The sequence below is a fragment of the Ceratotherium simum genome, chromosome 2 (assembly GCF_057802395.1).
Source record: "Ceratotherium simum simum isolate JZ-2026a chromosome 2, ASM5780239v1, whole genome shotgun sequence".
Taxonomy (NCBI): domain Eukaryota; kingdom Metazoa; phylum Chordata; class Mammalia; order Perissodactyla; family Rhinocerotidae; genus Ceratotherium; species Ceratotherium simum.
In genome coordinates, this window is record NC_141901.1 from 70473224 (window position 1) to 70500581 (window position 27358).

At 46.5% G+C, this 27358-nt stretch overlaps 1 protein-coding gene across 1 annotated transcript in view; it reads left to right on the forward strand.

Annotated features, from left to right (window-relative positions):
• Positions 1 to 25964, forward strand: part of ABCA4 (ATP binding cassette subfamily A member 4) — a 128980-nt gene extending 103016 nt beyond the window's left edge. The window contains exons 37-50 of the mRNA XM_004420819.2: positions 2397 to 2512; positions 3556 to 3703; positions 6712 to 6835; positions 7199 to 7328; positions 10106 to 10226; positions 10673 to 10735; positions 11790 to 11896; positions 13923 to 14064; positions 17871 to 18005; positions 18815 to 18918; positions 19004 to 19096; positions 21781 to 22030; positions 23387 to 23473; positions 25929 to 25964. Coding sequence (XP_004420876.1) covers positions 2397 to 2512; positions 3556 to 3703; positions 6712 to 6835; positions 7199 to 7328; positions 10106 to 10226; positions 10673 to 10735; positions 11790 to 11896; positions 13923 to 14064; positions 17871 to 18005; positions 18815 to 18918; positions 19004 to 19096; positions 21781 to 22030; positions 23387 to 23473; positions 25929 to 25964 — 1656 coding nt within the window. The remainder of the gene's footprint in view (positions 1 to 2396; positions 2513 to 3555; positions 3704 to 6711; positions 6836 to 7198; positions 7329 to 10105; positions 10227 to 10672; positions 10736 to 11789; positions 11897 to 13922; positions 14065 to 17870; positions 18006 to 18814; positions 18919 to 19003; positions 19097 to 21780; positions 22031 to 23386; positions 23474 to 25928) is intronic.
• The last annotated feature ends 1394 nt before the right edge of the window (positions 25965 to 27358 follow it).

The window sequence follows — 27358 nt, forward strand, 5'->3', positions numbered from 1 at the left end:
CTAGAAGGACAGAGTGGGTATCTGGGGTGGGAGGCGATACTAGCAAAGTAGTCACTTGGCAATCCAATAAGGAGTTAGAAGACAGTGAATATGATGCTGGCAGACTTCCCGATGCTCAGAATTCTGAGGCTGGCCTGCAATCTGAACTCTAAGATCTGTAGTGTTGGAGCTTATCATCCTCTTAGCCAATGGCAAAAAGACAACACACGCCTGGGGGTCATTGTTGACGGAATGAACACTTACTGTTTATACCATTCACTCAGCACATATATGATGTCTTAAGTTCTTATCTTTTTACATATGTCATCTGTTTTCTTTTTCTTTTAAATTTTGAAACAATCACAAACTTACAGAAACATTGCAAGTACAGTTCAAAACTTTTTTTCAAAACTCTTTGAGAGTAACTTCTCAACAAGATGCCCTTCACACACACACACACACACACACACACACACCAGCACCTCCAGTGTGTACCTTCTACAAATGATGACACACCCCATACAACCTCAACACAACTGTCAGCATCAGGGAACCAGCACGGATGCACCACCTCCATCTAATCGTCTGGCCCCACTCAAGTTTCACCAAGTTATAGAAAAGGATCAGCTCAGAATCACTCATTGCATTTAGTTGTCTGTCTCTCCAGTCTCCTTCAGCCTGAAATGTTCCTCAGTCTTTCCTTGACACTCATGACCTTGACAACCTTGAAGATCACAGGCCAGTTGTTTTGCAGAATGTCCTTCAGTGTGGATCTGCTCAATGTTTCCTCATGCTGCAATCAGGTTATGGCAGGGGTACCACGAAGGGATGCTCTGTTCTTTTCCCTGCATCCTATCAGGTAGCTTCTGATCTCAATTTGTCCTGGTACTGATAATAGTCACTTTGATCACTTGATTAAGATGGCATCTGCCAAGCTTCTCCACTGTAAAGTTACTCTTTTCCTCTTTATAATCAATAAGAATTGGAGGGAGAGGTACTTTGAAGCTATATAAATACCCTATTTGTTATCAAACTTTCCGTTTATGCCTGTATGGGGTCAAGGTTCCTGAATTAATTAATGGATTACAATATGATACTATTCTTACTTATTTTGATGCTGAAATTACCCCCAGTTTGACCAGTGGGAGCCCCTTCAAGCTGGCTTCAGTCTCCTCTTGACTTGTGTCCCCATCATCCTTGAGCACCTCCACGCTCTCTGGCACAACAAGATGTTCCAGCTCATCCTGCATCTCCTCCCAGCCCTACCCTGGAATCAACCATCTCCCCAAGAAGCCCTGGTTCCTTCACTGGAAATGACTCTCAGAAACCAAGATCTGGGTCTAGATATGTTCACTGCCACTGGGGTCTCAATGGTCCCAGGCCTTCTCAGTGGAGAGAACTAGAGGAGATATACATATATACATAATATATAATATAATATATGGAGCTTAGCACCCTCATTAGCTAGTATATATATATACACATACATAGATAGGCACACATGTACATAGATATCTCTCTATATATCCATACACTGAACTATGAGCTCATTAAAACCTTTAGTTCCCATCTAACACCACAGGCTCATTCTGGTTTTCTGTCTCTCCATATTTGTAACTCCCTTCTCCAAGAGTGAGAAACTGACTTCTATCACCCCCGGCTGACTTGCCTACCTGAGCAATACACCTGTATGTCATAAGTCCCCCATCTCTGCCACCCCATCCCAGTGTGGATACCCTCTTCCCTCTGCACCAGCTGCCCCCTACATGGAGGTCCTCCTCATTCTGCTCTGGCTCTGATACCCTGCACCAAATCAGTCCCCTGTAAGGACACCCTCCTCACCCCACTGGGGCTCCAACACCCCACACCAGCCCACCCTCTGTGGACGCCCTCCTTACCCTTCTCGGGTTCTCATCCTGCTCAGGACCACTGTGACTCCTCCCCTAACCCCACCGTGACTGCCCACCTGTCCCTGTCCCACCTAATGGCTTTAGGACTGAACTGTGTAGGAAAGGAAGAAAGGAGAGCAAGTGATGAAAGAGTATCATGTATTTGAGCTTTGTGAGGCCAAGGACTATATTTTAAGATTTTCTGTATTTTGGAGACATGCTTACAAAGTAGAATCAACAGAACTTCGTGACCAAATAGAAAGAGAGAATAAGAGATCAGTGGAATTTTATAATTCATTCTTTCAGAAGATACAGGCTGAAGGTTCCCTACACAGGGAGGTGGGGGTGGATGGGGTAGGAGGTCTGGGGACAGCTTAACACGTGTTTGCTAACCAAGAACTGTTTAGACAAATAGAGTCAGAATCCCAGATGGTAAGAGCTGGAGGAGGCTGGCCCAGCCCTCGTTTTACAGAACAGGAAACAGGTCCAGAGAGGTTAAGTGCCTTGTCCTCCTCTCCTCTCTTCTAGATGAATTACGCCGTGAGTGCTGCGCTGGTGGTGGGCATCTTCATCGGGTTTCAGAAGAAAGCCTATACTTCTCCAGACAATCTTCCTGCCCTTGTTGCACTGCTCATGCTGTACGGGTGAGTTGTCTGGGCCATTAGCTGATGCTGCCAAAAGGGAAGCCAGGGGACGACATGCCCTTCTGACAGAAAACAGGGTTTCCAGCGGCAAGGTTAGCTTCCAGCCCCTGCAGGGTCTGCGGCTGCCAACCAGGATCTGTCTGGCTTCTGTTTCTCACTCCATGCATGGTGGTATTCCTGAGGCCCAGTCTACTCAGGGACAATGGAGACAGCCACATGGCCTGAATCTTCTTCCACTCAAACTGTGGCCTGACTGAAGTCTGGGAATCCGTCACTCCCCACTTCCTCATCCAGCTTTGATTCTGATTCATCTGTGGCCAATCTGCCCGTCTCAGTGTCTCCGTCTGTACTGGCCAAGAGTTATTTGCGCATAGTAGAAGACTATGGCTGAAAAACTGCTCGTGAGTTAGGGCCAGAGGACGACACAGGGATTAAATCCAGTAGAATTACAGAGCAAAGCAAGCAACTTTATATCCAGGCCTACCGCTCACTGTATATGTAACTGTAGACAGTTCATCCTATCTGGGCCTCAGTTTCCCCATCTGTAAAATGGAGCTAATGATACCTGGCACTTCCTATGCAGGCCCGTGGAGTCTTGCCAGAGCAATGGTCTCCATTCATCTCTCTTGGAAATAGAGAGTTCAGAACCAGCATGACTGACACATCAGCTCCCGTAAACTGTAAAGATGAGCCTGTTGGGATCTCAGCTCAGCTTTGATGATCCAGATTAGAATGGGAAGTATTGCAGGGTGGAGAATGCTCCTATGCCTTGTATAAGGCTTTATAATTTACGAAGTATATTCACAGCTACCATCTCATTTGCTCCTCACAAAACCCCATGAGGTGGTCAGGGCAGGCATTGTTATCTCCATTCAAAGATAAGGAAAAAAGACCAAGGGTTGGGGTATCTCTTTGGTCCCCTTGGACTCTCACCAGTTCAAACATGTCACCTCATGTGTGAGGGGAATGCATTAGATCTGGGGGTACAGCAGATGGAGTGGAAATTAGAACTCCATCCCAGTGAGTTGTGTCATTTCACACAGATGGGCGGTCATTCCCATGATGTACCCGGCATCCTTCCTGTTTGATGTCCCCAGCACAGCCTATGTGGCCTTGTCTTGTGCTAATCTGTTTATCGGCATCAACAGCAGTGCCATCACCTTCATCCTGGAATTATTTGAGAATAACCGGGTGAGCATGACTTTCTTGGCTTCTTTGTTTGATTACTAGGATACTAGATTGTATGTGATGGTCAAGCAGAGCTGTGGGCAAGCCTGGTGTCTGGACAAGCTTTGTGCATAAATGAATGTTGCTTCCTCCCTCTGTCTCTTCTTTTCTTCCTCCCTCCCTTCCTCCCTCCCTCTCTTCCTTCCTTCCTCCCTTCCTTCCTGTCTTTCCGCTCCTTGTTTGTTTGTGTGCTGAGCGTCATGGTTTTCTGAGCTCATTCTGCAAGCTATAGATGACCTTTCATGATCCTAAGCTTTTAGATTTGCTTGCTCCTTCAAGAAGGTTTCCTTTGGGGACTTTAGGTGTTAGGTTTTCTATACACACACACAGACACACACACATGTAAGTAATGCAGTCGTGTGGTTTCAAAATTTAAAAGGAACAAAAAGGTGCACAATGAAAAGTCTCCTTCCTACTCTTGTTTCCCAATCGCCTGGTTCCCTTCTCCAGAGGCAATGTCTCATTTGAATTTCTTATCTGTTCTGGAGACATACAAACAAATATATACTAACATACTTTCTTAAGCAAATTATAACATACTAACATATACTGTTCTACATGGAAATTAATCCTGAGGACAGGATTTGACTTTATGGTGCTGAATGACTCATTTTCATGAGCTATAAAGTCCAGTTGTCCCATTGACAACCCCTAGACTTCTCCTCACCGAGAAAGAACTGGCCAGACTGAATCCTAAATACAATCCCATGGCTACAGAGCTGTCTTTGCTCCACACTCCCACTCCCAGCACACTGGGCCTGAGCCCTGGCCACGGCTGTCCTGGGAACATTCGCAAGGATTGGTGGGCTCGCCTATGTGCCTGTGTCCCAGCAGCCTCTCTGGCCTTTCCTTCCCTCATTAGATCTTTGCAGTTCAGAGGGTGGGCACCAGCCAGCACATCTGCACTGCTGTGCTGTGGCCCCTGTCCCCACCCCTGCCTCTCTGGGAGGACCCAAGGCAAATCTACACTAACCATCCCGTCCCATGGCCTCCTGAGAGTGACTCTTTCTCGGATCTTGTCGGGCTTTCTGTGACCACTAAGCTAGAAACAGAACCCCATCTGTCCCATGACTGATAAAAATGTCCCATGTCACATCAGACCCGAGAAGGGAGATGGATAAGAACACAGATACCCCCGACAGCCAGGGAATTTTTGCTACTCTTCAGAGTTGTTTTTGTCACAGGCTCACAGCCCACTAAGTTTTAAGAGAGTGTGTTACTTCAGAAAAATTAAATAGTAAGCTTACAGCAACTCAAAACATTCTCCCTCCTACAGGCTGCACTCATTTAGCCAACATTCACTGAGCACACCCCCCTCCCCTGCATAAAAGTTGATTGCTTTCACATAAGTTATTGGACAGACAGAAGCTGCAGAAATTCCCAGTCTCCCACAAGATGCTCCCCAGGTCCCAGTAGCTGCTGTCCCTACTCAGTCAAGAGGGATCGACAGGTAAGCACCATGTGGTGGATGTGCTGATACGAACGAGTGTGACCCACTCGTCCTGCCCTCCAGGAACTCCTGTTCCAGTCAGAAAACAATCTGTACAGCAAGTTAGGAACTGATATAAACCACGGTACATGACATTCCATAAGACAGTGTGTGACAGAACGTCAAAGGAGCAAGACAGATGCAACACTACAGGTCAGAGTGGACCAAAGAGCTGGGCTGCAGGGGTCAGGAGCATCTTGGTGAAGGAAATTCAATTTGAGCCTGGCCTGGAATAAGTAGAGTTTTATTAGCACATTTAATAAATAATGAAGTGCCTACTCTGAGCTAATCGTTGTGCAAGGTATTTAGGAAGGACACCAAAATGATTAGGACCCAGTCCTTGTCCTCCAGGGACCATTGACTAGTGGAGCAAGTGGACAGATAAAAATACTTAATGCTGGCAATGTGGTAAGTACCGTAAGAGAGGAGTGGATATTTTTACCACAGGAATCTGGAAAGGCTTATGAGGGAAGGGGTCATTGGAGCTAGCTTTCTAAAGAACCGCAGGAACCTGCCGGAGAGCAGAGAGGAAGGAGAATTCTTCCCTGCTAATAGCAATGGTTAATAGAAGCTGCGAGTGCAAAGGCCCAGAGGCAAAAAAGGAGTAGAAAGAAAGAGATGGGGTCGTGTGGGCAAAGGTGTGGAGGCTGGAGAGGAGGAGCGTGTGGGGTAGGGACGGGCCAGATAAGTGGGCAGCAGTGGCCCAGCCTGGAGCCTGGTCAGCCTCACCCCTTGGTGTCCCCTCTGCTGTCTTGGGGGAGCCTCTGCCTGACACTCCAAGGCGAAGACAGCAAGTACAGTCTGACTGCGTGAAAACAAGTGTTCCCAACTCAACACAGACCCCAGAGAGAGTCTCAGGCCCTCTTTTCTGCTGGCGACAACCACAGACAGCTGTAGCTCCCTGTGAGGAGCTGAGAAGCAGAGCTGGGAGACGCTCAGGGCCCCTCTGCCCATTGGTACAAGCTGGGCTAAGACAGAGCCAGTGAAAGAGCTTCATCCCCAGTGATGGCTCACAGCTGCACTAAAGGAGAGAGCACCCGGGCCACTCTCCCGGCAGCTGCTGCATCTCTTGGTAACAGATGCCTTGGAGGGCTCCTGTGTCATTTCAAGTGCATCTGCAGTGAGAGCTCCCAAGCAGACAGCAGGAGGGCTGCTCCTCTCCAGATTCCCGCTCTTGCCCATAAAGTCACCTAGGTTCTTAAGGAAAATAACTCGGAAGTTCCTCACAATTATCCACAGTGGTACGCATTGTAAACGTTTAGAAAATACTACCTGGCGAGAGGCACCTCCTATGAGTATTCCAAGGCTTCCATATCTGTTTGACAAATCCTTGTTGTGGTGCCTGGCTGCTAGGCCACTTTGTCTACAGGCCTTCCCCTGGCCCCCTTGTCCTGCCCTGGAAGGGCGTCAGGCCCCACCCAGCTCAAGAACAGGCAGGTGGGCTTGGCCTCATTACTGACTCTCCTGCTTTTCTGTGTTTCAGACACTGCTCAGGTTCAACGCCATGCTGAGGAAGCTGCTCATTATCTTCCCCCACTTCTGCCTTGGTCGGGGCCTCATCGACCTGGCGCTGAGCCAGGCTGTGACAGACGTCTATGCCCGGTTTGGTGGGTAGAGTGTGGCCCTGGATCCTCTGAGGCTGGGAGGGCTGCAGCGGGAGTTCCTACATCAGACCTGCCACCTGGGCTGGGGCTGGGGGCACCTGGTTGATCTGGGATTGTCCTGCCACCTAAGAGGGATCAGGGTGCCTCTGTTTCCATGGCTAAGGAGCCACGGGAGGGGTCGAGGGCAGTCTTCAACTCTTCCCTATTCTGACTTGAGCCAAGATGAGACTTGGGTTTAGCTCTCACTTAATCCCTTGCATAAAGCCTGGTCTAGCTGGGCCTAGTGTCATACCAGGTCTCCAGGGACAGCTGGGGCTGCTGAAGTGGACGTAATTCCTGCTGATTTCCGGTGACCTCCATCCCCAGGTGAGGAGCACTCTTCAAATCCGTTCCAGTGGGACCTGATTGGGAAGAACCTGGTTGCCATGGCAGCAGAAGGGGTGGTGTACTTTCTCCTCACCCTCCTCATCCAGCACCACTTCTTCCTCACCCAATGGTATGTTCCTGCCACTGCTCTGAGGGTGCCAGGGGCAGCTCCTGTGTCCGTCCGGGGACTCGACTTCACATCCCTGTGGTCGTCTCTTTTCTTATGAGCCCCATCCATGGTTGTTTTTATGTTCCTAAAGACTGGCTTGCTCTGAGTAATACAAGAAGGAGAGGCACGTTAAAATAGGCGTGTTAGAATTTGTGAAGAATCTAAACTCTAAAATATTTAAAATACAATGTTATTAGTTTCAATCACTAATATTTAATCTGTCTCATTTAATTAACAGATACTCATTTTAAATTGGATGATAGCATCACAAACGACAATGGTGACGGGGTATCCAAAGTACTAAGAAGCAGATTTATGCATTCATAGACAAACAGGCCCCTTTGCTAATTAGAGATTTGAAAGTGGGAGCAGGGCAGAGAGGAGGGGAGTAACATGGGGGTGATGTTCGAGTTGAGCACAGCCAGGGGCCCTGTGGAGGGGGAAGGGCAGTGATCACAGGGGTAGGGGTGGGGGTGCAGGAGATGGAGGAGGTAGCCACCGCTTACGCTGACTCTTTCCCAGGCCTTCTCAACTGCCCGGTCAGTGGCCGTGGCCCCAGCCCAGCCAGGCCATTCTTCCCCAGGCTCTCTCTCTGCCTCATCCTGACATGGGTGCTCAGGTTTGCAGAAGGCAGCCCCTCTGCAATCCAGGCTGACCTTTTCTGGGCCCAGCCCAGGGGCCAGAATTGCAAATCGCTGGACCCTCACAACAAGCTTCCCTGGACAGTGGTTCGTTTCTTCTCCTTTCATGCTCTCAGGCTGAGTCTGGTCACTCGTTTACATAAATGAAGATTCAGAAGGCTTCTTTTGGGATTTTGATCCACAGGGAATTGAGTGATTGCAAACAAATCTGCCTCCCTATTCACAGGATTGTGAGGATTGAATGAGATGATGGGTGTCAACACGCTGAAGAAAACGACGTGATCGGGCAGTAGTTCTAGTTATGGGAGACAGTGGGAGGAACTGCTGTCCTCGGGACCCTCCGTCCTTGCAGGCCCCCCTCCACAGCTTTGGCCACATCTTTTAGAGGCCTTTCAGGGGACGAGGGGCAGAAAGTTGTTTACCAAAACAGACTCATTAGCTTCAAACTCCGATATCAACACAATTGAGTCCTAACTGCATTAGGCCCGAGAGAGGACCAGAGACGCATACCACAACCTCTGGCTTCAAGAAGCTTGCAGCCACGCCCATACTGAGAGGCAACCAGGCAAAGAGAGGGGCAGGGAGGAAGAAAGGGTGCTCTTGTAGAGGACACAGCCTGCCTGCGGGGAGTATAGGATGGCTGTGAAAGGTGTGGGTGAAGAGGGACGAGAGATGAGCCTGGAGAGGTGGGCAGATCCAGGTCGTGAAATGCCCCTTCACCTTGATGAGGACATGGCACTTAGCCTGAGGACAGCAGAGAGCTATTGGGGTGTTTTTTGTTTGTTTGTTTTATTGAGGTCATATTGGCTTATAATGTTGTGTAAATTTCAGGTGTACGTTATTATATTTCAGTTTCTGTATAGACTGCATTGTGTTCACCACCAATAGTCTAGTTTTTATCTGTCACCATACGTATGTGCCCCTTTACCCCTTTCGCCCTCCCCCCACCCCTGTCCCCTCTGGTAACCACTAATCTGTTTTCTTTATCTTCCACATATGAGTGAGATCATATGGTGTTTGTCTTTCTCTATCTGCCTTATTTCACTTAGCATAGTACCCTCAAGGCCCATCCGTGTTGGAGTGTTTTAATCAGGGGAGTGACATGACCTGCCAGGGCTGGAAGCAGAGAAACTAGACAGGAGCCATTTTGGTGCCCAGGCAAGAACAATGGTGGCCTAGATAGGAGTGGGGGCCTTGGGAGATGGAGAAAAATAGGTTGACTGGATAAGTAGTAGGAAGTTTGTTAGACAAGACTTGGTGATGAACTAGATGTGACCTGTGAGAGAAGAAGGAAAGACAGTAGGCCGAGGTGGTCAGGGAGGGTTTCAGAGAAGAGGCTGTGTCTTTAAGGATGGGGAGGTTTCCCTCTGGCAGGCAGGAAGAAGAGAACATTGAGGGACTGGAAGTTCCCTGGAACTATGAGGGAGTTGCGAAAGGCCGGCATGGGCTGGGGACCAGGGTAGATCAAATGGTTGGTGGAGGAGTTAGTTCAAGAGATAAGTGAGAGAGCAGCTGGGGAGGGGAGGTGGGGCCTTTGCAGGGCTCTGGGATTTTAGATGAGCAGTTAGGGTTTTAACGTCCAGCTGATGGAGAAGCATGAAATGGCTGGGGGCATGAGGTGACCTGATGGGCTGGAGGACGTAGGAGGCTTGGTCGCTAGTAACTATTGTTTACTGAGTGCTTACCCCAGGTGAAGTGTTTTGGTAATGATGACAGCTACCAGGTTTTGAGTCTTGACGCTGTGCCAGACACTGTGCCAAGTTCATCTTCACCACAATCCTATGAGGTAGACATTATCATCCCCTCCCTATCTTATGGTGGAAGGAGGTGAGGTTTAGAGAGGTTCAAGGGCATGCCCAAGGTCACACATGAGGCAGCCAGGACTGGAACCCAGGGCTGACTCTGGACGTGAGCGCTTGCCCTCTCTGCCTAATGGCTGATGCTTCTCCTGTTGGGAGTCCTTTTGAGAATTCAAGCCGTAGGGGATGGAAGGCCAGCCTGGGGCAGAAGGGAGGAAATGGGAAGAAAGTAAGATGAAAAGGACAAAGCCAAGGACGCTGTACAACAGCCCAATCCTGCCCCTTTTCCTTCGTCTAGGATTGGGGAGCCCTCTAAGGAGCCCATCGTAGATGAAGATGATGATGTGGCTGAAGAGAGACAAAGAATTATTAGTGGAGGAAATAAAACTGATATCTTACGGCTAAATGAACTAACCAAGGTAAGGGAATAGGTGTGTTTGTTTGGAGGTGCCGGTTGGACCCAGAGATGGCATGACATTGTAATTTGCCTTCTGTGGAATAAGCAATATGCCTATGCAAGCAATTCGTTTTCCTAATTTTATGTGGGGTTGTCATCTCTGTCTCATAACTTGTCTTCCAAGGACATCTAATTCCGATGCATTTTCCTCAGCATCCGTCTTGGGTACTGACACAGGGGCTCAGCGAGAGCCACTCCAACTGAGCACTGCTAACCTTTCTCTGTTCCTTTTCTGCTCAGTGGGTCAGCTTTGAGATTTCTCAGCACTCACAGCACCTATCTGAACACCTGTGTCAATACGTAACCTCCTTGTGTTGGTAGTTTTCGCCTAAACCATCCTTTGCTCTCTCTTGCCTTCCTGCTCTAACCCTCTCTCAGTCCTCAGTCCAGTTTCTCTGGGTCTTGCAGATTTACTCAGGCTGCTCCAGCCCAGCAGTGGACAGGCTCTGTGTGGGAGTTCGCCCCGGAGAGGTGGGTACTCTGCAGACCACACGTGAAAGGGGTTTCAGAAAATCAGCTCCTGTGCATGTCTCTTCCCCAACTTGAAAGCAGAGCTACCCAGTAGAAATAAAACAGAAGCCGCCATAGGTCATTTTAAATATTCTAGTAGCCACATGAAAAAAGTAAAACCAGATGAAATTCATCTTAATCATTTATTTTATCCAATATATCTGAAATATTATTGCTTCAACAGATAATTCACATAAAACATTTTTAATAAGATATTTTACATTCTTTTTCTTTTTCGTTCTTAGTCTTCAAAATCCAGTGTGTGTTTTACACTCACAGCACACGTCAGTTTGGACTTGATGCGTTTCCAGTGCTCAGCAGCCACTGTAGGGGACTACCCTCCTAGGTTCCCTGGCTGGGGCTTTGTAAATTGGACTGACAAAAGACAGGTTAAGAAGAAAAAAACAAAGAGAAGTTTATTAGCCTGCGCATCACATGTACACAGGGGAAACGAATGACTCAAAATGGTGGTTAGAACTTGGGCTTAGAGAGCATCTTAGCAAAGGAACAATACATTTTTAGAGAAGTGACAAGACAAAGGAAAGGGACTTTGAGTTTCTAGGGGTGGCAAATTGTGGGAAGGCAAATATCTGGGGAACTAATGGTAGATAAAGGCTAGTTAGGAAAGTTTGTTATGTAGATTCCTCTGGTGCCATCTCCAGGCTGATAAGGGTCTAGAATTTTCTCCAGTGATTCACTTTTGTCCTTCCTGTAGAGAGGATAGGGGAACACCTTGTAAATTTATGTCCTGCTTTTAGGCAAAATAGGGGGAGAGCAGAGGGCTTTTCTTGTATCTGCTGCTTCCCAATTGCCTTCACCTCAAAATCATCCTTATGCCAAAGTGATGTATTTTGGGGTGGCGAATCCCGCTACCCTACACCACACGTGGCTAGTGGCCTCCATAATGGCAGCACAGGTCTAAAATGCCTCCCCCCAAACCCACACACTTGCCCTGGGCCCAACACTCCAGACCTTGGGCTCTAGGGCGAGGCCGATGGTGTGTGTTCTCCCACAGTGCTTTGGCCTCCTGGGAGTAAACGGAGCTGGCAAAACAACCACATTCAAGATGCTCACTGGGGACACTACAGTGACCTCAGGCGATGCCACTGTAGCAGGCAAGAGGTGAGTGTCTTGTTCATCCTATCTCAGGGTATCTCTGAGAGGTCCTGTGCCATGTCCCTGTGCCAGCATTGGGAGGGTGAGCATCAGACCCTGTATCTGAGGGTGACTCTGAGAGCGTGAAAGATATGTACAGAGGAGTGGACCTCCCAGCAAGCAGGGTCCAAAAAGTCCAAGACATAGACCTTCTGGAAAATTGAATTGAATTATGATTGTTAAGAGATTCCTCTGTTAGCATGGATTCTTAGAAAGTTCTGGGAAGCACTAAGTCAGTGGTTCTTACTTTTTTGGGGTCATGGACTCATTTGAGTATCTGATGAACACTTGCACCTTCTGCCTATAAAAATACATCATTGCCCCTTATTACCTCCCTCCACACATTTTTGCAAACACTTTCAGGGAGTTTACTGAGCCCTGAAGCACATTTGTCATCCTGAAGGACCCCTGGGTCCCAGGTGAAGAACCCCTGTGATGAAGCATACTTTCTCTGGGTCGAGTTTCTAGATAGAGGCTAGTTCAGGTCCCTCCAGGACGTTAATCTGCCTTGGCTATCTTTGCGTTGATGCTTGGTTTTGCCAGGCCAAAGAGCCTTCATAAATGGAAAACTGGCATATGCCCTTGGATTCTGAAGGATGCCTGCTGCTCTCTGTAATAAGGTGTGAGTAAACAGACTGGTTGTCAGTGGGACAGGATAGAGAACATGAGCTCGCACTTTTTGCCTCTTTCCAGGCTGCTCCTTGAACAGCAGAGCGCACACACATTAGGTGTGCCCAGAGGAACCCTCTGCCCTGGTTTATAAGTGGAGTGAAGCACTGTTGATGTCTGCCCAGCATCTGCCTGATTGGGACCTCCTTCCCTCACCTGAGAGCCATCCTCAGCGTGGTCGGGCAGGGGGAGCCCTGAACATGCTTCACTGGCTCAGACAGGATAAATTTGGTTCTCTGGCCTTCCCCAGCGATTCTTGTTGGGTCTAGAGCAGAGGGACTGGCAGGGGTGTAGCCAGCCACGACTGGGGCTATCTTATCTATAGATACAGGTTAGCCTGCAACCAAGCAAATGACTTCATGATGGTAACACAAGGAGTCTTGGGGAGGCAGCAGGTTGGGGGGAGGAGGATGTAAGAGGATTTACCATGAGACATCAAGTTATAGTCCAAGTCTGATGCCCAGAAGGTGAAACTGAGATAGAAGCTAGAAAGACACTATAGGTTCAAGACATAGGATTGGGATTTTCTGGTGGGGTAGCTCCTGTGAATTTGGCGAAGTAGCCTCCTTGCTTCCCTGGATAGTTCTAACTGGCCCATCCATATCTGAAGTTGTTTTTGTCATAGTGAGGGACTGCTCGGCCTCTCTCTATCCCATCCTATTACATCCATCCTTTATTCATAGACCCTAGGCTATAAGGGGAGGGGGAAGAGATTAGACCAGTCTATGGACAGTTTATTTTTTCATCAAGGCAATATATTTTCTAGTGGGAGAGAATATGTTAGTCAAAGGGAGCTAATAGAATTCAATTCACTTCATCTCTTCTCCCTGCCAGCCTCTTGCTCTGGGTGGTAATCTGGTAGGTTCCTCTTACATTGGCCGTATCTCTGCCAATAAATACAGGTGGAGAAGTTTACTTCCATTGGGAAGGATGCATCTTCTCTAGCTACTTCCCAAACGTCTGAAAGGGATCAAAAACCACTGGTCGTGTTCTTAAACCTGATCTTCCGTTTGTTTTTAAACTCACGTGTGAGGTGATGCCATCCAAAGCCAAAGCTGACTGTGGGTAACAGGTGTTCAGTTGATCCTAGACAGGGAAACTGGGGAGGATCTGTGTGGATTCAAAGCTCAGAGCTCCTGACACTTGTCAGTTTCTAAGCGAAGGGCCCCTGCTTTGATTCCTAAACATTGTACACATTTCTGAAGCAAAGTGGGAAGAGAGAAGAGGCAGCTCCCTTATCCCATTGGCAGAAGCTTCTCCAGCCCCAGCTCTCGGACCACTCCCTCTATGAAGGAAACTTGCTAATTGCTTTTTGTTTTTGCAGTATTTTAACCAATATTTCTGACGTCCATCAAATTATGGGCTACTGTCCTCAGTTTGATGCAATTGATGACCTGCTCACAGGGCGAGAACATCTGTATCTTTATGCCCGGCTTCGAGGTGTACCAGCAGAGAAAATCGAGAGGGTAAAAAATGGTTTGTTATGGCCACTCAGATGTTTGGTAAACCATAAGCCTGTTTCATGAAAGTGCATTTATTTAGAAATGGGAAAGCTGGAACATGCTATCCATTCATTCATTCAACAAATGCTTACTGAGGGTCTACTATGTGCCAAGTACTGTTTTGGAAGATGGGGGTATAGCGGTGAACAAAACAAAAAATCCCTACCCTCATATCTAACAAAATCATACACGCATTTACCCTTGATCCAGCAATCCCACTTCTGGGAATTTACCCTGAAGATACACCTCCCACAGTACAAAATGCTTATGCACAAGGTTATTTATTGCATTTGTAGTCACAAAATATTGGAAATTACCTAAATGTTCACATAGATGATTGGTTGAATAATTTATGAGACATACACACGATAAAGTCTTATGCAGCTGTAAGAAAACAAAACAAAGAACAAGGGAAATCTCTGGGAACTGATGCGGAATTATTTTCCAAGAGATATTGTTAAGTAAAAAAAGCAAAGTGCAAAAGAGCACGTGTAGAATGCTACTTTTTAATGTAAGAAAGTAGGAAAAATAAGAAAGCATACATATGTCTACTTACCTTTACAAAAATAAAGTTGGAAGGATAAACCTGGAAACAATGAATCTGGTGATCAACAAGAGGGAAATGGGAGGGAATTAACACTTCTCTCAGGATATCTTTTTGTATAGTTTTGACTTCTGGAAGCATGTTAATGTCCTACATACTCAAAAAATAAAACTAAATCAATAAGAATAGGAAGAGAGTAAAAATGAAAACAAAAAGAAAATCCTGACACTGAAAGCAAACTGAAACAAATTAATCCAATTTTATTTCAAATAAATATTATAATCATACAGAAGGGGAGGAAAAGAACTAATAAAAATAACTAATGACACAGTATTTGACTATATAGCCTCAGTCTCGGGCAGGTAGAGCAGAGGGAAAGAACTACAAACCAATTCTAAGCTCTTTTTAGCCAATATGTTTTTTATAGTGGCATGAGCAAAGCAATTCTGAAATAATTTTTGATGTATTATAGGACTAAGTAAATGAATAAATGTGTTAATGACTTTGAGAGCTAGAGTCCTCACTGTGGAAGAAGGGACATGCAAATATGGAAAGGGGTAAAGCAAGAAGGAGCCCTGTGGGGATGGATTGGAATTGGAGATCTTACTGTGAACTCATGAAATATTTATATGCATGTGTTTGTGCGTGCATGTGTATGTGCTCATGGATATTGCACATAGGCACGTATCTGTATGTGCATATATGTGTGTATGTTTGTGTATGCATATATCTGTCCTCTGAAAGGGCCAAGAAGCAAAAATACCCCAGTAGCAACGAGCACACTTCGTGCCAGATTTTGGTCTCTAATACTATTCCCCACCAAAAAGAACCATGACTCCTCAGGTAAATGACAAATTTCAGGGCTGGGTCACCATAGGTATAAAATGAGCCTGGAACATCTTATGATGCCAGAAAGTTAAAAAGAGCTTTCAAAAAAATGATGGCAGGGCCAGCCCCAGTGGCCTAGTGGTTAAGTTCAGCACGCTCCGCTTCAGTGGTCGGGGTTCGGTTCCCAGGCACAGACTTACACCACTTGTCTGTCTGTGGTCATGATGTGGCAGCAGCTCACATACAAAAAGGGGAAGATTGGCAACAGATGTTAGCTCAAGGTGAATCTTCCTCAGGAAAAAAAAATGATGGGAGCATATCACAAGAACACAGGAGCCATCTTGAAGGGGCTCCCAGTGACCAAATATAGAACAATTTGAGCATCAAAATAATTAAATACCATGATAAATTATAAAACATTGGGAGAAAAGTAGGAATTCATAAGTCCATACTGTTAAATAGATAAATAAACTGGAGAGAAGGGAGGGTTCTTGCATATAGTCAAATGCTGAGATCCAACTGGTTAGTGTGGAGGATGTTCTGGAGTTGGAAAATCATTTTGCAATGATCATAGTAAAGATTGGATTGCACAAGAATTGTCAATGGTTGCTAAATCTAGGGGAAATTTTTTATAAGAAGCAAGATATTTGTGTGGTTTAAAATTATCTCCCTACAAATTGCTTATTGCTTGCGATGGAAGCATAATAATAATTTTATAATGGAGAAATTAGACAACAACTTAACTGGATGATCAAACTTAACATGACCTAGGGGGGCAGATGGTCATCTCATGCCCCTATATGTGATACCCTGAGAAGGACACAACTTAACCTACGGAATATTCTGATTGGGAATGCATAACCTGAATCTTATCATGAGGAAACACCAGACAAACTCCAAAGAAAGAACATTCTATTAAAGAGAATTCAGGAACTGTATTCTTAAAAAATATCAAAGTCGTAAATGACAAAGTAAGGCTATGGAAATGTTCCTGATCACAGGAGGCTAGGTAAACACAGTGTCTGAATAATGGACACTAGACTGCATCTGGTACTGAAGCGAAAATAATACAATGAAGCATGTTATTGGGCCAATTGACAAAAGCCAACTATGAAGGGTAAATTAGATTAAAATATTGTAACAATGTGAAATTTACTGACATTGATATCTGTACTGTGGTTATATAAGAGAATATCTCTATTCTTAGGAAATATATACCGAAGTATTTAGGAAATGAAGGGCCATGATGTATAGCTCACCCTGAAATGGATCTGAAAAAGATGTGTTTGTGTGTATGTGTGTGTGTATGTGTAAGAGAGGGAGAGAGAGAGAGTAAAGGGTTTGTGAGTGTTCTTTGTACCATTCTTATTCTCACTTGTTTCTGTAAGTTTGAAACTGTTTCCAAATAAAAAGTTAAAAACGGAGCTTACATTCTAGTGGGAGGGACAGACAATAAATAGATAAATAAGTAAAATATACCGTATATTTGAGAGTGAAAAGTCCTTGGGGGAAAAATAGAGCAGGGAAGAATTGTTGGGTGGGGTTGGCACGTGGAGGTAGGCTGGCCCAGGGCAAACCTCACAGAGGAGGTGACTTCTGAGTGAAGACTAAAGGAGCTGAGAGAGTGAGCCGTGTGGCTATCTAGGGGAAGAATATTCCAGGCAGAGGCACAAGGGCAGAAGGCAGCAGCATGGTGGGCTTGTCTCCAACGACTTGTCTAGTTTTCCTCCTGTGCACACGTGTGTGCACGTGCACACACACACAAACACAACGCAAACACACCTGTGACTCTCTGTCATAGTTTCCTGTTGAGTTCCCTCAAAGCACTGTTATAATCTATCATCATTCTGTTTATTTCGGTTGTCTGTCAGCACCCCCACCATCTGTGAGTACAAGGTCAATGGTTATGTTCACCATTATTCCCCAGTGCCTAGTACAGTGCCTGGCACACAGTGGGTGCTCAATAAGTATACATTTGATGCACAAGACCTCAAATGTGTCCCTGTTCAGGGGTGAAATCAACAGGTCTGGGACTCACCATCTTCTCAAACAGACTCTAGAACTCTTCCTCTCCCCTCCTAAGCCATAGTCCTGGACACTGGGTGAGAAGCACTGCCTTGTTCTTTGTAAGGCTGAAGGCCAATTTTCAGGGGGCTGCACCCACCGGCTACTGAGCTGACCAAGACACGCTGGGATCTAAGGCACAGAGTGGATAGGAGACGCCTGGCCCCTGAAGCACGTGCCAGAGAACATGAGCCAGCAGGCGGCCCTGTTGCAGCCCAGCTGGGTCTCTCCTCCTGGATGAGTGAGATCTGCGAACCCAAGGCTTTGAATTGGTGGAGGTTCGAGGTGTTTGCTTGTTTGTCTTTCCCAAATGAGATTTCTTTCTCTTCCCTAGGTTGCAAACTGGAGTATTCAGAGCCTGGGCCTGTCTCTCTATGCGGACCGCCTGGTCGGCACCTACAGTGGGGGCAATAAGCGGAAACTCTCCACAGCCATTGCTCTGATAGGCTGCCCACCGCTGGTGCTGCTGGTGAGGGGCACCACGACCTGTGGGGACAGGCAGGCCCAAGGGCTTGAACCGAGTGCTGCCTCTCTATGGTTGGGGCAGCAGATTTAGAAAATGCAGCAGTCTGTTGTTGTCTGGACTGCTCCCTATACTGCTCATTTTGAGTGATTCAGCCCAGTGTTTGCTTCACAGCTCTTGGGTGGGACTGGAGTCACAGCACATTCTCACTCTGACTTCCTGGGAAGTCTCCTGTGGGGCCACAGGCCCACAGCAGAAAGTTCAGCCCCTCTGGGGATGTAGTGTCGGGTCAGAAATTACTACTGCCCAAGGAGGTCTGTTTGGGATCCGAAGAGGACAGGAGCGTTGGCCTGGATCAAAGGCTCACGTGACTCTCACCGGAGCTGGACCAGGCTCGAGGCCCCCCTTGCCCATGCGATCTGGGGTTTATGAGGGCATGGGTCGCAGGACTTGATGGGAACCAGGAAAGTCACCAGAGCTATCTCCCTGCCTCCTGGCAAACATACGTTTAGGGGTTTGTTGGGTTTTTTTCCTCTTTTTTTTTAAGGTAATTCTGCCATTGTCTTAATCAACCTTAACCCATTCATGGGCTGAGATGAGTCTAGAGATGTGCACGATGTGTCTTGACTCTCCTGATTCACCTCCTGCCTTCTGTACCCTGCGCCGGGTATCCTGCCTGGGTCTCACCCCACTGGGAGTGACTTTGTGCAGCATCTGCCAGAGAGCAGAGCTGCTTGGAGGGCAGCCAAGGAGGGTGCAGTAGCCAGGAGAGGCTAGCTTCAAGCCCTGCCCCTGCCCTCTCTGCCTCCCCACAGGACGAGCCCACCACAGGCATGGACCCGCAGGCACGCCGCATGCTGTGGAACACCATTGTGAGCATCATCAAAGAAGGGAGGGCTGTGGTCCTCACATCCCACAGGCAAGAGATTCCCAGGGGCTGGGGTGGAGCTGGTGGGCAGGCGGGAGTCCTCCCCACCCCTCACTTCCTCTCTCCTGCCCCACAGCATGGAAGAATGTGAGGCCCTGTGTACCCGGCTAGCCATCATGGTGAAGGGTGCCTTTCAGTGTCTGGGCACCATTCAGCACCTCAAGTACAAGTAAGGAGATGGTGGGGGGAGGGGGGCACCTTTATTACCTTCCTGGGAGAGGGGTCAACCAGGCCCTATGCTCTCTACTAACACTTGGGAGGGTCCTGCTGCCCTCCCTTGGGCAGAGGCAGATGGTGGCCTGGCCTAATTCTGCAGCAGCAGGTGGAGAAAGCCGTTGTGCTGAAAGAAACTCCTCTATATTGGGCTAATTGCCTGTGGCTGAAGGCTTGCCAAGTCTCCAGGCGGGGGGTTTTGATTGGAGCATATGCAGAGCCTGGCTGGGATAAGGGAGGGTCACCTCCACTGCCTCATTATCTCACCATTTATCCCAGCAGATCCAGGACTGACGACCTATTTAATAAGAGTCCACAACCAATGTAGGAATGATTAGGAGTGCAAACAGCCTCCAAGTCAGCTTTCCTTTCTGGCACATTGTATGCTTTTGAGTTTGAGAAATAACCAGTATTATGTGACAAACCAGCAATGCCAGTAATGTTCAGTAGGATTATCCTGTCCCCATAAATTGTAAACTGCTATAAACAATGCATTATTAATAACAGTTTATGGGCCAGCCCCAGTGTCCTGGTGGTTAAGTTGGGCGTGCTCCACTTTGGCAGCCTGGGTTCAGTTCCCAGGCACGGACTTACACCACTCGTCTGTCAGTGGCCATGCTGTGGCAGCAACTCACATACAAAAAGAGGAAGATTGGTGGCAGATGTTAGCTCAGCGTGAATCTTCCTCAGCAAAAAGTAAGAATAATAATAATAATAGTTTGTGTGCCAAAGCTGACAGTCAGTTAAAAAAAGGTTGTGATAATAATGCCATGCTCCCTTGCATTCTTCTATTTTATTTTTTTTTGAGAAGATTGGCCGTGTGCCAACATCTGTTGCCAATCTTCCTCTTTTTTTCCTCCTCCCCAAAGCCCCAGTACATAATTGTATATCCTAGCTGTAGGTCCTTCTAGTTCTTCTATGTGGGACACCACCTCAGCATGGCTTGACAAATGGTGAGTAGGTCTGCACCCAGAATCCCAACCAGTGAACCCTGGGCCACCAAAGCAGAACGTGTGAATTTAACCATTACACCACTGGGCCAGCCCCTCCCTCGCATTCTGATATGCTTTATAAACTAGGACAGGGTGGATTTATAGTTTTCACTCATTTATTTAAAAAATACTTTTTGAGAGTCCAGAAAATAAAAGTCACTGTGCTAGTTGGTGAAAGGACCAGCACATAACCCACCTTATCTATGCCAAGTTGTTTAATCATGATGTGCCCATGGGAGTATGTTGCACAGTACACATCATCCTTCATATGCATCAGGGCAGATAAATGATTGAAAAGTCTAGTAGATTAGCTGTATTTGTGTATGTGACCCATGATTTCTTGAGCAACTACAGCTTGGACACTACACAGACATCCAGAGGGACTTCAGCATGTGAGGTCACCAGACCTGTGTCGGCAACTTCTTGTGTCCAACTGCTGGAGACATGGATGTCCCCTACTCCCTTCCCTCTCATTCCTCAGTATCCCCATGGTAGAGCAGGGGAGGGAGAATTCCCCACGTGGAGGGACAGTCAATATTCTGGAGCTGAAGGTAAAGGCATTTTATTGTAGAGGGAAACAACCCTTGAACATGGAAGAAGCACTGAAATAAGTTATAACTGACACAGTATACCCTGATGTAAGCGTGTAGGGAAGCCAGCTGGCCGTGCACACACTCTCTGGTGGACCATTCTTCATCCACGTGTGGGTGACCAGCTCACTTGGTGAGGGGAGGAGGGAAGCACCGATGGCCCTGGCCGCTTCATTTGTTCTGGAAGCTTCCTCAGGGGAGTGCTGCCTTTCCAAGCCTTTGCTCCCACCAGGCCAGTCTCTTAAAGGACCAGACAGCCTTTCTACCACTGAGTAAGCACCAGCCCAATACGCCTTCATGACACCTCTGCCCAGGGCTAAAACCACCTTTGACTTCAGCAAACGTGTTAGAGGGAAAGGAGCAGGGAACATCCTTGTCTCCAGGAGTTGGACACAGAAGCTATGACACAGGTCTGGTGACCCACTTCACCACACAGACATTGTTGTTGTTAGTGCCATCCAGTGGATTCCGACTCCTAGCAGCCCTGTTGACCCTGTGTATAGCAGAGAGGAACCCTGCCTGGTCTTTTTGCACCATCCTCTCACCTTCTGGCACTGTATCAGACAATGCTCCACTGTTATTCCTAGGCTTTCCATGGCCAATTTTTTTTGGAAGTGGGTGGCCAGGTCTTTCTTCCGAATCTGTCTAGTCTGGAAACTCCGCTGAAACCTGTCCACCATGAGTGATCCTGCTGGTATTTGAAATACCAGTGGCATAGCTTTCAGCATCATAGCCACATGCAGCTACCACAGTGTGACAACCGACAGACGGGTCGTGTGGTTCCCTGATCAGGAAATGAACCCGGGCCGTGATGAGAGCGCCAAATCAACCACTAGACCACCAAGGCTGGCTCCCCAGGCACTTAGATGTCTAAAAACTAGTATCAAACTATTTCTCCAAGAACTATTGTGGGGTTTTTCTCCTATTTTAAACATGCACACAAGTTCTAGTGTGGGCCTTTAATCTCCAATATTTTGATGAGTCTATTCCTTATTTTGGGATTGCCTTAGACCCAGCTACTAACAGGCCTGTACCACGCCACCACATGTGTCCCCTAGGTTTGGAGATGGCTACATCGTCACAATGAAAATCAAATCCCCGAAGGACGACTTGCTTCCTGACCTGAATCCCGTGGAGCAGTTCTTCCAGGGGAACTTCCCGGGCAGCGTGCAGAGGGAGAGGCACTACAACATGCTCCAGTTCCAGGTCTCCTCCTCCTCCCTGGCCAGGATCTTCCGGCTGCTCCTCTCGCACAAGGAGAGCCTGCTCATCGAGGAGTACTCCGTCACGCAGACCACACTGGACCAGGCAAGTCGTCTGAGGGGCACCACGTGCAGAGCGGAGCTGTGCAGACTAGGCTGAATGCCCAATTTGGGCTGGAATCCACACGACATGCCTCATTTTTAACACTCTGGTCCCTCTGTCCATTAGGGTAAAACCTAGTATATCAGAAATTGTTTTCTAGCAATATTTTAGTTATCAGCAAACTTGATTAACTTTACATCATCCTTCCCCACTACACTATGACTTTTTTTCATCCTTCCTGGTTTGTGGTGGTGGCTTTTTTTTTCCTTTTCAAATCAACTTTACTGATACTTAATTTACATATAATAAAATGTGCCCATTTAAAGTGTGCAATTCAGTGAGTTTTGACAAACGTGTGTGCCATTTGTCAGGTTTTTTAATGCGATCACTTTTTTTAATGTGGTAAAATGTACATAACATAATTAATCATTTTTAAGAGTACAATTCAGTGGTATTAAGTACATTCACATTGTTGTACAACCATCACCACCATCTATCTCCAGAAATTTTTCATCTCTCAAACTGAAAGTCTTTACCCATTAGACAATAGCTCCCCCTAACCACTCCCCCAGCCACTGGTAACCACTGTTCTACTTTATGTTGACTACTCCATATACATCATATAAGTAGACTCATATGGTATTTGTCCTTTTGTGTCTAGCTTATTTCACTTATAATGTCCTCAGGGTTCATCCATGTTGTGGCATGTGTCAGAATATCCTTCTTTTAAAGGCTGAGTAATATTCTGTTGTATGTATAAGCCACGTTTTGATTATCCATTCATCTGTTTAGACATTTGAGTTTTTCCGGGGTTTTTTGTTGTTGCTATTTGTTTTAAATAAACATCCTTAAAGACTGTTCAATAAAGTGGTGTAAATAGGCAAGTCTCCATTTACCCTTTGAGGAGCTGGCTCACCAGCACCTTCTTGGCAGCCGTGAGCAGAAGAAGGCAAGAGCAGGAGTCACGGCCACACTGCCCATTGAATAAAGAACGGAAAAGGGAAGAGATCAGACTCTTGTTTTGTTTTTCGCTTTTAGCTTCTTCCTTAGAGGTTTAGGAAGACGCTGCTAGCTGAGAATCTGCCTTGCCTTGTTTACCCCAAGCCCTGGTGCCCCAAGTTCCTTGAGTCCTCCCACAGGAACTCCTTTGGCTTAGCTCAGAATTCTAAAAAGCAAGCCCTGTCCAGAGACCTGGTGGCCGGGCTTCCTTGGGTGGGCCAGCCTCCCCTCCTACAGAACATAAGCTGCTCCAGCAGGGCTGTACATTAACTGTGGAAAAGAGAAAGCAAAGTGAGTGGGTGGGTGCAAGGTACCATTTTTCTGGAAACATCTACTTACTTGCTCTTCTCTTGCCTCCAGGTGTTTGTGAACTTTGCTAAACAGCAGACTGAAACCCACGACATCCCTTTGCACCCTCGAGCTGCTGGAGCCAACCAACAAGCCAAGGTACTCCTTCCACTTTTTCACAGTCCATTGCTTGAGGCAGATCCTCAGCTCAGGGACCAGTCCACTGGGCCTGAGGGGCCCCAAGGCCCAGACATGCCTCCTGCAGGGAGCACCCCCCCTACCATGTCCCCACCACATACCCACCATGCCCCTGCCACTCCCCACCAGTTCTGGGCTGAAGGACTTTTCAGTCAGTAATTGTGTGGGTTCCTTTTATAATCAGAAAATCATCTGGATGGTATGAAAGAGCATTTTTGAACTTTCTCACATGCTTTTGCTTACACAGAAAAAATCTTGGATTTTGGAAATAAGCAAGGAAAATAGGAGAGAATATTAAAACATTTGGTTGTTGGGATGCTTGACATCTATGTCTAGTCATATGTTTGAGTTTCAAAGGAAGAGAATTAACTGGCACTCCATTTCAATCGTGGACACATTTGGTTAGAGCAAGGATTATCATCTGTTTTAGGAAGAGGGCTCTTTGTTCTTTATAAAAATATCAAGATGATGGAGGAAGAAGCAATAGAAAGTATGTATCTTGGCCTGTGATAACTCTTGGGATAGGTACTTCCAGGTTCCTGCGCTGGCATGGCGCCACATGTAAGTAGCACGCCCACCCCCTCCCAGTTCCCCAGAAAGGGGGAGAGAGAGAGAAAAGTGCTGGAGGAGGCACCAGGATCCAGGTGCCTTGGCTTAAGCCTAGGATTTTAAAGGGATGAGTTAGCTCAGCCATTCTTGCCAGTCTTACCTGGAGAGTAAATCAAATAAAATCAAAGCATTTTTCCAACAGGCAAAGATGTGTAAAACCTTCTTTCCCATAAAATTCTCATTCCTCCCATCAGTTTATTAATTGCAAGAAAAACCAATACCACTAATGATTGAAACATTCCTTTCCAAGGCCGTGCTTGTGATGAATTTTCCCCTTCTTCTTGACCAGTAGAGACCTAATAGTTACTTGGCAAGGCTGACTTTGCCCCCCATCTCCTCAGAGGGCCCAGAAATGCCCAAGTAAAGGCACCTGTCCAGGGAAAGTTAGTTTTGCTAACATTTTCCAGCCACTCTTTTTCATTTATTGATCTTGTACTTGTTGTTTACACCTGTAGAAAATTATTCTTTGAAAACCACTTGCAGTTATGAATATCTTTTATAACTCAGAATATGTAATTGGATAGCAAAAGTGTTTCTTAGAACTACCAATGGTCTCCCCATCACCCCGTGGCATAGTCTCTCTTAAGGGCTGATACCAGGTCTTCTCTGGGCCAGGCGAGAGCCACTCATGGTCTAAGAGCTGCAGCACTTAATTCAAAACTTTTCCCCCTTAGTGGATGTGACCATTTTTCTATTTTGTTTGTCACATTTCAGCATATAAATACTAGAAGACCAACTGCAACACATTTATTAAATTGGTATATTTTATAATAAATTTGTGATTCAAAACCTAACTCTGACTTTATGACACACTACCTTTACAAAAGTTTGCAAAAATCCATCTGTATCGCCTTGTATATAAATAAATGTCATGAAACAAACTAATTACATTCTTGTTTACATTATATGACTTTAAAATAATTTTCCTTAAAGTATCCTACAAACAAGAAAATGTTGTATCTCTCAACGAGTTCTAGAAAACATTCACGACTCGCCTCTGAACAAACCTGAGAGCGCAGCTTCAGGAAGTTCAGCAGGCTGGTGGCTTCACACCCCCAGTTTGTGAGCGACAACCACAACCACACTGACATTTATTTATCTAGAGGTCAGAGGGTCTGCGTATCAAGAATGTTTTAAATTCTTAAAGGACTCGGTCCTGGAAAATGTCTTTTTGGATGAGGTTTTGTGGAATCTCACAATCTGTTTTGTGAAAACAGGTGAGAGTCAAGGTTTTGCTAGATGACTAGGTGATAGATAAATGATCAGTCAACCTAGAAACATCCTAAATGGGTTAATAATTGAGTGACCATCACACGTTTTCCAAAATCAGCAGCAACTCAGATCAATTTCTGATCCTTGTTCTTACACATTGTTACAGAGTTTCTACGTATAACTTACATCTCTCCTTATCAATTCGTTTCTGAAGTACTTGCAGCCTTGATTGGGATCCTTGCCCCACCTCAATGCATGTTCTTTGCCCTAAATGCTAGATTAGTCATCCTTTTTAACAGGATGTGTGATTTTTAACCAGATAATTGATAAACCACATTTTGTCTAGACTAGGCGGGCCTACGTCCAACCCCTTCCTCCCCCCACCCCCACAGCTGGGTATTGGTTCCGGAATGCAACCTGCACTTTCTAAATGGTGACCATGTATCTCTAGTTAGAAAGCTTACCTTGGTATCCTTGGTGACTTAGTGCCCAAGCTTTGATCTGGAGCCTGCTATTCGGAACCCCAGCTCCAATATCTCCCCACCCTCCCTTTCCCCAGGCAAATTTCCTTGCTTCCCAGGAGCCATCTCTGTAGGAAGTAGACAAAGGGAATTCTGCACCTCAAGGATGACCTAAATTATGGCTTCTTGGCTTTTAAGACAGTAGGAGCATGGTGACTTTTTTGGGCTAAAAAACAAACTAAAAGATACGATAACAGCCTTTGGAAATGGCACAGAGAGTGTAGCTTCCCTCTCAGATGTCAGCGTGTACACATACAAGGGGTGTTAGTCTTTATAATGTCTGGAGTGTAGAGCCAGAGGGACCTGTGGGATCATCTGGTCCGACCTTTTCACAGACAAAGAAACAAAGATAACCCATAACCTTGGTGGTCTGACAGAATTACAGTGCCCTCAGCAGAGCTTCCTTCAGAGACTGATTGACAGCTGTTTAACTTTTAAAGTCTAAAAGCCTTTGCACCATCTCTTCAGAAAACCAAAATGATGAGAGTCCATCTGATCTGCTTCTGCAGGTCTGATCCTCCACACTGCTGGTTCGCTGCAGCCTGAAAGGAACTCTGCGCAGCTGGAAGTGCAGGAGCCTTTGCCCTGTGGTCATCTGTCTGGACCTGCCTGCGGAAGTAATCCCTCAGCAGCAGGGAAAAACACACATGCGGCACACAGTGAACTCCAAAGGGGGCTCTTTCAGAAGGAAACCAAAGCCGACTCACTCGCCTGGAACACCTGATGGTGAAACTGACCTGGCCAAACAAATACAAAACCCTTTTCATCCAGACCACAGAAACAGAAGCCCCGCTCCATCCTGCTAGTAGCTTTGGCCTTAGTATTGCTCTCATTTCAAGTGGGTCTGCTTTTCAGTGTGTGCGTGCGTGCGTGCGTGTGTGTGTGTGTTTTATTTTTAAGGAGAAAATAAAATGCAAGTGTACTCATCACAAACTCTCCGAATTCACTGTGCTCCCTGGTGTGCACCATCTGGTACGGTATTAGACATTCTTGGTGTGTGTGTGGCCTCCTCCATTGCTGTGAGTGTCTGTGAGAGTTCTTGCCACAGGAGTGCTAGTTCCAGCACGATTCTGCAATGCTGGGGTGGAAGTGAATGGACTGGGCTTGATGTTCCATGTCAAGTGTGCTTTATAGGGTTTGAAGAAAATGCCCAACTGGCAATGCAGGTACACATTATCCATTGTCAGTTAGGTATTATCTGAAGCTAGGTTTCCCATGTGGTTGCCCAGTTTATTTGAGCGCCTACCTCAGGGGTATAATTGGGACAGGAGACAGGCAAGGACAGGTGAGTGGATCCTTGGTTGGATATAAGATCCAACATGTCTGTGATTTTTTAAAGAAGTCGAGGCCTCATTCATATGGTGTCGTGCCATTTCCACAGTGCTGACGTGGGCATCTTCCGTGGTGGCATCAGGAGGCAGTGGTTCACAGGACAGCTAGTTGTTCACATTAAAGCTCACCAAGAATCAGAAAATAATAGTTTTAAGCCAAACCATTTCAAAAG